This window comes from Salvia hispanica, chromosome 6, assembly GCF_023119035.1.
Source record: "Salvia hispanica cultivar TCC Black 2014 chromosome 6, UniMelb_Shisp_WGS_1.0, whole genome shotgun sequence".
NCBI lineage: Eukaryota > Viridiplantae > Streptophyta > Magnoliopsida > Lamiales > Lamiaceae > Salvia > Salvia hispanica.
The window spans coordinates 29,468,889-29,479,155 of record NC_062970.1 but is presented as its reverse complement, the minus strand read 5'-3'; the positions used below and the strand labels follow the sequence as shown (position 1 = coordinate 29,479,155).

The window sequence follows — 10,267 nt, the reverse complement described above, 5'->3', positions numbered from 1 at the left end:
GGGGTTGGGTTTTCGGGGATCTTCTTCGCGGCCGGGGCTCCCGGCGTTAAATGCACGGGCGGGCAGGGGTTCCCGGGAGGGGCGGTCAGCTTATGGGGGAACGCCGCCCCCTTTGGAAGGGATACACCTTCGGCAAAGCCAAGCATCCCGAGTTGATCGTTGAAGTGCAGGCGGCTACGGCTATGGATATGGCATGCTTATTTTGGAGTGGCCGGGTCGCAACGACATCAACGTCCTCCGAGTCGTCGCCCTATTCAGACGATCGGTCAATGGCGTTGGTCCCGCCATCGATTGTCGCACGGCAACCGGCACAACATGGGATACTATTTGGCGAATGAGATATACCCAGCGCCCGTCTTTGTGAGACGATCAAGCATGCGATCGGGCCAAGAAGTCCTCTTTGCGACCGCGGGGAGGCGGCAAGGATGTTGAGCGCCATTTGGTGCACTCCGAGTCGATGGGCGATGGTCGGGGTCGGCACGGCGGTGTATATTCCCACATCGGCGACATCTGTACGCGTGTATCATTTTGCCGACATGATTGTCGAAAGTGAAGGGGACGACGGCTCGTGGACAGCGAAGATGACACGGGTCTTTTTTTCAAATGATGTATGTTTTTTTTTTATTGAAATATTCGTATTTGTGTCGAATTTTAATTCAGTGAATTTTAATTTAATTGTGGGAAGGGCTAGTGGGAGAAGGGCGAGTGGGAAGGGCTAGTGCGGTGGGGAGGGGGCTAGTGATGTGGCGGTAGAATGGGAGGGGCTAGTGCGTGACGTGGCATGGGAAGGGCGAGTGGGAGGGGCGCCGCCGGAGACACCCTAACTAAAATTCATCATCACTAGTACTTATTCATAATGTACTATATATAGCTACCTTATGAATGATTAATTAAAATTGAGGAGTACATATCAAATTTTCATTTCCATACTCATTTCTAAAAGCCTTTCGATTACATTTTATATGGCAAGTGGACGTGAGTAAGTATCAGATATCCCATATGTATACTAGTAGTATTAGACGTTTACCTTAGTTTGTGCCTTTATATCTCTCATTTTCCCCAAACAAATGGAACTTGTATGAATTAAGGTGTTTAAGCACCTTCATTCCACAATTTGGCTACACTAGTGCAATTTTCCCCATCACTAATGATAAGATAAATTTTAAAGCAGCCACAGTTCAAGTTTGCAAAGTTACAATTTCTGATTGACTCTCGAAAATTTGATATGTAATTATAAATTGAAAACCAAACAACCTATCAAGAAATTGTATATGCTCCAAGTCTCCAACACAGTTATAAACCCTAGCCCTATCTTGACTTGTCATATCGATCAAGTCATCCAAAGTAAAAAAAAAAAACACTATGATACCGATTTCAAAGCAGCCACACTTGAAGTTTTAGAAATTACTACTCCTAGTAAATTTTGAACTCAATTGTCATATATGAGCAACTTATTGCATTATTTTCGGTCCTTCTCATCCTTCTCATCCACTTGTTGCATTATTTTTCTCCTTCCAGCTGATCACTCATTTGAGTTAGGTTTTGCCTAAAATGTAGATGAGGATGTCCACAATTCATATAATTCCACTGTTTATAGTTTTGCTGATATGGAAGAGATCCGTCACCATCGATGCCTATACGGCGGTGGGCACATGCCGGACTTGGGAGGAGTTCGAGCTCAATGGATAACTGCATGGTCCATTAAGAATAGCAATCTCACAACTAGCTCTCTCCCCTTCCTTAAAGAAATTAGCTCAAATCACTGCCCCTTAAACCGATACCAAACTCATGCATTGCTCATATTTTCTTCTGTTCTTGCATATGACCATCTGGTTCTGGGAACTCTTTTTTGGCACCACTGACAATAAATTCGTCTAATTTGGATATTCTTATCTCTTGTAAATTAACATTTGGTAAATCAGTGGAGATTATTTAGAGTAAGGGCTAAAAGTGGTCCTAAACATATGACGATTTTACGATTTTGATCATGAACATTATCTTTTGAATTATTGCATCCCGAACAAATGAATCTGAATTTAGTCCATTTTGGACGGAACTGTAAAAAATTGATGGTTAACGGCGGTTTAAGTTAAACTAGAATATTTACTTTTTTTTTTTTTCTTGTTTGTTAAGGATATAAATTATCAGTCTCTCAACACTCTCTTCTCTAAGCCGCGCAGGTACACAAATAGTGGTGTCTCTCTGCCTGAGCTCGAGCTCCCGCGTAATCAACGGCATATAGCACGTAGTCCTCTACGAATAAAATTTGAGGTCACGGTAATAGGCACGGAGTCCCTTCGGGATAATTGCAGTGTTAAATGAGAGGTGGAAGTCGTGGACAGTGGCTGCAGGAAGGCGGACAACAAGTGAGAGAAGCGGAGGAGAGTGAAATCTTCGTTGGTTTTGTCATTTCTCAAGTGATGGAAGATGTCATAGAAACGGCGATACAAAGCTCTGTTCTTGAATCCTAAATTTGCTCCGGACAATGGATGAATGGAATATGAATCAGCGGTGGAAACTGGAAACTCAAGATCGAGTGTGTTGAAAGAGAAAGTGGATTAAAAATTAAACATTCTAATTTAAACCATTAATCCAGTCAAAATTATTTAAACAACAGTTAGACCGTTAATTTTTTTACGGCTGCGTCCAAAATGGACCAAATTCCAATTATTTTCATTTGCTTGGGATGTAATAATTCAAAAAGATAATGTTTATGATCAAAATCATAAAATTGTCATATGTTTAAGATCATTTTTGACCCTTAGTAAATGTTGTTTGTGGCGAGCATGTGTCCGATAAGTATTACTCTCTCGGTCTCATAGTAGATGTCACACTTTTGGATTGACACAGGATTTTAGGAGGTATTATTTTTTGTGTTAAGCGGAAAGAGAAAATAATATATTTATATTAATGTGAGAGAGAATTTTTTCCAAAAAAAAAATGTGTCATCTTTTGTGAGACAAACTAACAAGGAAAATGTGACATCTATTAGGGCATCCACAATGGGACGCCCTAAGCGACGCCCTATGCATCGCCACGTCAGCATTTTATCCTCCTCCTATTCCACCTGCAGTGGGGCGGACTATAGCCCGCCCTAAGCGACGCCCTAAGCATTTTTCTATTATTTGAATTTTTAAATACTTCAAAATTTGAAAAACTAAAACTTCATTTCATTAAAATTCAAACATTACAATACGAAAAAAAAAACTACAATTTCTCAACGGCGACGGTTGCGGGTCCAAACTTCTTTAATCATGTCGGTCATGAGCTGAGTATGGTTTTGTTGGTTGCGCATTGAGGCCTGGAGCTAGATCCGGCTTCATCATCCACCCAATTGGTGACATGGCCACGTTCTTGTTCGACTATCATGTTATGCATGATGATGCACGCATACATGACGTCGGCGATGACTTGTACCAGAAACGCACCGGACCTTTCACGATTGCCCACCGCGATTGGAGCACCCCAAAAGCCCGCTCCACATCCTTCCGCGCGGACTCCTGCTTTGCCGCAAACAAGACTCTCCTCTCACCAATTGGGCAAATGTTGGGACTACCGCAGCGGAAGACACGGAAAACAAACAGGTCCTTAATGGATCTATTTAGGTGATTATGCATTCGACTCCAATTTCATGCAATAAACATAGATCTATAGATATAACATCAAATAAAAACATAATCATGCATATTCGATGTAGATTCGATTGTTACCTCTTCTTGATCCATCATAGGATCGAAGTGCTAGCTGCACCACCCGGAGATCCTTGGTTTATCGACCGTGAATCTTCCAACCTATTCCCTTGTCCTTGATCATCCATCCGTGTGGGCGGATCTTGAATAATCAATAATAGTCTTGAAGAGATCTAGGAAACCCAATCACAAACTCGATATTGTCTTGATCTAATCCTATGAATTAGGATAGAACAAGAACAAAACAAAACCCTAATTCTCCCACGTGCCAGGGCACGAAAACCGAGGCAAGAGAGAGAGAGAGAGCCGGCGACGGCTACTAGGGTTTAGGGGAAGGAGTGTTGTGTTGAATGGTGTGCTAGGGTTTCCACATCTCATCACTATTTATAATGGACTTGTTGGGCTAGGATGGGGATCCATGGAATGACTTAAGTGTTGGGCTCACCCATTAGATAAATTACTAATTAAATCAAATGACCCATGATTTAATATATTATCAATGGAATATTATTTTGTTCCACTAAAGAATAATATTGCACTCCCACTTAAATCACCAAATTACAAATAACTTGGGTCCATTTTATTTTATAATATTTCCAGCGTTTAAGATTATTCTTGATCCGTCAATTTAATTCTTTTGTCTGCTACGTGACTAGAATTAAATTAATTCTCCAAAGAGTTTTTCTAGTTTGAAACTTTATTTATTATTCGTGGAATAAATTCAAACTGCGCAAATTTCTGAATAATAAATTCCTCTTTCAAACACCTCATTGGGGATCACCCCCTTAGGGATTTAATCATACCACACTGGACACACGAATTTTATGAAATAATATTCCAATACCTTCATGTTATTCAATTACTACCACCCAAGATATCATGAACTGGAGGTTACGTACAAACTCTCACATTGATAAGTAAAGTGGCGTTTGATTGAATACAATATTGATATTAATATCATAGACTAGAAAATACTAAACTTTAAAATATATTCTTTGGTAGATAGCATAGAATACATTTGGATTAGATCCTTTCGGTGCTTTACCACACCGGTGTTACTAATCTCTTCTTAGGTAAGAGAATTATCTGGCTCACCAGCCTTGTACCAATAGGTAGCCGCTATCTATGGTTGTGAATACGTTTTCCTTTTCTAGATCGGCCAAATCCCCCCTTGGAAAACTCATGAGAGATTCATCGAATTTCCCTCTTGACCTTAAGTAAAGCCTTAGACTTGTTTATCATATTTAATAATAAACCATTATATTATATTATTTATTCTCATAATTAGGTAAAAAAGGGGGGGTGGCTTTTCCGTTACATGCCTTTGTGTAAAAAGGCTGTGCTCGAACATCTTTTTAAAAAAAACCCCAACAAGCGGCTGATCTTTAAAAAAAGAGGCCCCCAGGGTATATGCCCATCCATCCGATGTACTCAAATCGTAGTCGTCGGGATTCAATTTTGAGTCGATGAGAGAGAATAATTGAAGAGAAATTGAAGAGATGTGAAGTTGGAGTGTGTGAAATGGTAGTGAATAGTAGAGTTTAAATAAGAAAAAAAATTTAAAAAAAATTCGAAACGTGTGCCCATCGTCCGCGACCCATCGTCCGCTTCGTCCACAGTGGCGGACGATGCGACGGACGATGGGTATCCTCCGCACATCGTCCGCGGAATGCTGCAGTGGCGGACGATGCATCGTCCGCACCATTGCGGATGCCCTTATGGAACTGAGGGAGTACTTGTTTTTGTATTTTCTCCACTACTCTTTCAATTCTTTACTGCTTTTTTAATTCTCCTTAATTGAAATCCCAGTTAAATCAAATTAAATCACAAAATGGTGATTCGATTTGGCGAGTTGTGTTTAATAAATACTCCCTCCGTCCCCGATTAAGAGTCACATTTTGACCGGGCACGGATTTTAAGAAATGTAAAGAACCGTTAGTTGAAAATATTAGTGGAATGTAGGACCCACTTTTTTATATTAGTTTTATAATAAAATGTGAGTGAAGTGAGTAAGTGGAATGTGGGACCTACTTTCATTTGTGGTAAAAATGAAATGTGACTCTTAATTGGGGACGGACCGAAATGGAAAAGTGTGACTCTTAATCGGGGATGGAGGAAGTATCAATTCCGTTAAATCTTATACCGCATATGGATATAGATCTATCATTAATTAATATCGATTCCGGTAAATCTTATACTCCATATAGATATCAATCTATCGTTAATTAAAATAAAATCAGCTTTCACTTTCAGAATTCTTAAAATCGTCACATTATCAAGTAATTTGGAATTTTTAAAATTTGAATATGATTGGTAAATTAAAACGACACGTGGCGAGCACGTGACCAACTTTGGTATATATCCTTTTAGAGGAATTATTGTGTTTTAGACTTTTAGTAAAAGACAAATTTTGTCACAACAAATTAAAGCGAAAGGATACCCGTGTAAGAAGATCTTGACAAATGCCGTTGGTTACTGCCAGCTGCAAAATTAACAACCTTTTAACTTGCGTCAAAGAAAACGTAAAAATAACATTGTCGTAACTAATACACAATTCCAATTATGAAAACCATGTGATTCCTTGTTATTTTCTACCTATTTTTTGCTTATAATATGAGTGTGAGAGACGATTCGTATTCAAGATCAGTTCGTAGAAACTAGAAACAGAAAGGAGAGAAGGGAGATTAAAGTGGAGCGTTTGATTTCATTATTCATTGACTCACTTCTCATTTACCTATAAGATCATCTCCAAGAAATTGAGATGGGTATATTTCTCAAATACCACTTAAAAAAAAAAAAACAATATAAAAATATACAAAAAGAATTATCATATTTATCTTTTGGGTCCTCTTTAAAATGAAAAAATATATAATACCTCCTCACGTACTTTTTCATTAGAAAATGAGTTTTTATGAAAAGAAGTAAAATGTAGTTCAATTTATTAATCTCCTTCCTCGAAAATGTCCTTTACAAAGGAGAATTACTGAATACTGTACATAGTAAATGTTTGAGTAAATGTGAATGACTGCCGCCCACATCTCAAAATATCTGGCCACGTGGCACTCTTCATAACAATACTTTCAAGTTTCAGCATTATCCCCATTACTACACAAAAATTTCTCAACTGAAAATCTCCAATTCAAAAATCCACTCTCACATCCTTCCAATCCAATGGATTCCGCATCTCAATCTCAACAATGGCGAAGGCCTCGCCTCAACACTTACGCCCTCGCCTGCGCCCTCTTGGCCTCCACCAACTCCATCCTCTTAGGCTACGGTATGTCAGTAGTAACCAATTCTTTTTCCCCCAATTCTTAGCATTCACTAATTTCTCCGATTGCAGACATCGGAGTAATGAGCGGCGCAGCTCTCTTCATCAAACAAGACCTCAAAATCTCATCAATTCAGCACGAGATTCTCGTCGGCTCTCTCAATTTATTCTCCTTGATCGGCTCTCTAGCCTCCGGCAAGACCTCCGATTGCATCGGCCGCCGCTACACGATCGTCCTAGCCGCCGCCGCTTTTTTAGCCGGGGCGCTGCTGATGGGGCTGGCGCCGTCCTACCCCTTCCTCATCGCCGGAAGGGCGGTGGCCGGGGTCGGGGTCGGGTACTCCCTCATGATCGCGCCGCTCTACACGGCGGAGGTCTCCCCCGCCACCACCCGCGGCTTCCTCACCTCGCTCCCCGAGGTCTTCATCAACGTCGGCATCCTCCTCGGCTACGTCGTCAACTACGCCCTCTCCGGCCTCCCCCCGCGCTACAACTGGCGCCTCATGCTCGGCCTCGCCGCCGTCCCCGCCGTCGGAATAGCCGCCGGCGTCATGGCCATGCCGGAGTCGCCGCGGTGGCTGGCCATGATGGGCCGCGCCGACGAGGCCCGCGCCGTGCTGCGCCGAATCTCCGCCAGCGACGAGGAGGCCGAGACCCGCCTCGATGAGATAACCAAGTGCGCGGATACATCCGGACAACAAAGCCAAAGCGTTTGGAGGGAGCTCCTCAGGCCCCCGCCGCCGCTCAGAAGAGTTCTGATAGCGGCGGTGGGGATCAATTTCTTCATGCAGGCGTCGGGAAACGACGCCGTGGTGTACTATACGCCGGCGGTGTTCGATGCCGCCGGAATTCACAGCCGGAAAGGGGTGGTGGGAGTGACGGTGATTATGGGGGTGGTTAAAACCACTTTTGTTTTGATATCGGCGCTATTCCTGGATCACTACGGGAGAAGGCCGTTGTTGTTATTGGGCGCGATGGGCCAGGCTGTGTCGCTGTGTGGGCTGGGCCTGGGGTCGAAATTTCTGGAGCATAGGGCCCAGAAACCAGTGTGGGCCATCGTGGTGTGTGTGATCGCGGTGTGCGCTGACGTGTCATTTTTCTCGATTGGGCTGGGGCCCATCACGTGGGTGTACTCGTCTGAGATATTTCCGACCCGGTTCAGGGCGCAGGGGTCGAGTCTGGCGGTGTCGGTGAACCGGCTGGTTAGCGGGGTGGTGTCGATGTCGTTTCTCAGTGTGTCGGAGAAGATTAGTTTTGGGGGGACGTTTTTGGTGTTGAGTGGGATAATGGTGTTGGCTTCCATTTTCTTCTACTTTATGTTGCCTGAGACAAGAGGGAAGACTCTAGAGGAGATAGGGGAGCTATTTCAGGATAAACATCCCAAGACAAGTATACAAATGAACTGATACTCATTCTTTTATTGGGTAACAAATTATTAGGTTGTATTCGTTGAATTGAAATGAAATTCATCGTGATATAAGCTTCAAGCGTTATTGCTTCTCAATTTATGTATTGATAAATACATGGTTGGTTATGCCTTTCTTTGATACATTATAAAGTGCAAACTCACATACTTATGTGTTAAATATAGTACAAACTAAAATTAATACAAAAATAGAATTTTCAGAGAATTGAATTCATCAGTTTCTCTCTTGACATTCTTTAGAATGAAAAGAAAAATTGCTTGGTATTCCGCAGTTCAAAATAAAAAGTTCCTTGCATTTAAATTTCAAATTTGTAATTTTATCTCATTTTTACTACTTTCATTTCATATGCAAGTAAGCGGAAATGACAAAGTACATACTCACTATAATTATAGCACTCCTTAATAAGAAGATATAACTATAATTATTCACATATTCAGAATCTCTTTTCTTTCACATCAATAACTAATGAAAATAAATTATTTTTATTTTTCACGAGAAAATTAAAGCTACTACACTAAATAAAATAATTGTAAATTTTTTCTCACGAGAAAACTACAATAGTACTACCAAATAAACTTGGCTTCAATGTAGTAGCCCTTTATAATGTCACAATTTACATATTTAACCCAAACAAATATTGTTGGATTCAAACTTAATTAAGAAGTTGGTTTCAATTACAAAGGGTCTTATGGTCGGACTATAGGCTTAAGACCAAGAATGCAATCAAAGATTATTGAAAATGTGACCTTTTTTCTTGCATTCAGCTTGTTGTTTTGTGCTTTGTTGTGCGGGTTTGCTTGTAGTTTGAGTTTGTTGCGTGTTTTGTGTCAGGGACGGATCTATTTGGAGGGTTTAAGGAGCAAATTACTTTTTCTAATTTTTCAATTTCTTTTATAAATCCCCACCTCAAATTCTTAAAATTTCTTTTTAAAAATATTTATGCCCCTTCTGAATTGAATTCCTGGATCCGCCCCTGTTTTGTGTGCTTCTTTTGAGGTATGTGTGCCTTTGTTTAATTGGTTGATAGTTTTGTGTTGACTTTGGGCTTGCTTCTAGTGCTTTGGACTGAGTTGTTTTGGTTTGCTTGCCCATCATTTTTTCGGTTAAGCTTTCTGATTATAAAAATAAAAAAAATAATAAAAAAAAAACTATGGATTTTTAATTTTATTGATTTGCTCTAATATGTTAAGTTGGTTTCAATTACAAAGGGTCTTTTTCACTACTATATTATATTATGAGTTGTAGCAATTTATAATTATTATCAAATAACTAATGAATGGTGTTATATTGAAAATTTGGGAATTTAAGTAGATTTTAGATTCGATTAATTTATGATTCACTTGAAGAATTCAAAATTTTATAAAAAAAAACAATGATAATTTTATTGTAATAGTAATTAATAATTATAATCAGTTACTGGTCATAGTATAATTAGAGAATTCATTAGAAATTTGAATAATCGTTAGGAAAATCAGCTCAGTATTCAGTATTATTTATTGAATATAAAACACGATTAAATATTAAAATAATTATTTAAAATCGTTAATACACAATTATTTAAATAAATCTAAGACCAATCAAAATTCTTCATCAAATTCAAGATCAATTGAAATCTCCTAATCGAATATAAGTTGATACAAAAGTGAATCGAAAATCAATTTTAATATTAAATTATTTAATTGGTTAAAATCGATCAAATTGAATATTTATTGAATTGAGTTGAAATTCTCATTTTGAAGAAAAAAACAATAGTAATACTCCTATTCAGCTAAGTGGATACGGTGTCTATTCATTATGGAGTAAAACAATTATTTTAGAATATTAATGTATATTAAAGATTTGTATATTAACTTTTTTACTTTTTTTGGAACTATAAAATA

The 10,267-nt window shown here is 39.4% G+C and overlaps 1 protein-coding gene across 1 annotated transcript; it reads left to right on the top strand.

Annotated features, from left to right (window-relative positions):
- The first annotated feature begins 6,688 nt into the window (after positions 1 to 6,688).
- On the top strand, positions 6,689 to 8,511 carry LOC125192971 (polyol transporter 5-like). Its single transcript, XM_048090657.1, has 2 exons — positions 6,689 to 6,966; positions 7,033 to 8,511. Exons 1-2 carry the CDS (start codon positions 6,861 to 6,863, stop codon positions 8,364 to 8,366), a joined length of 1,440 nt encoding a protein of 479 aa, XP_047946614.1. The 5' UTR covers positions 6,689 to 6,860; the 3' UTR covers positions 8,367 to 8,511.
- Positions 8,512 to 10,267: the final 1,756 nt, after the last annotated feature.

Coding starts and splice junctions, on each gene's coding strand:
- LOC125192971 (XM_048090657.1), top strand. CDS start 6,861: ATGGATTCCGCATCTCAATCTCAACAATGGCGAAGGCCTCGCCTCAAC. Junction 6,967..7,032: donor CTCCATCCTCTTAGGCTACG/GTATGTCAGTAG, acceptor CTCCGATTGCAG/ACATCGGAGTAATGAGCGGC.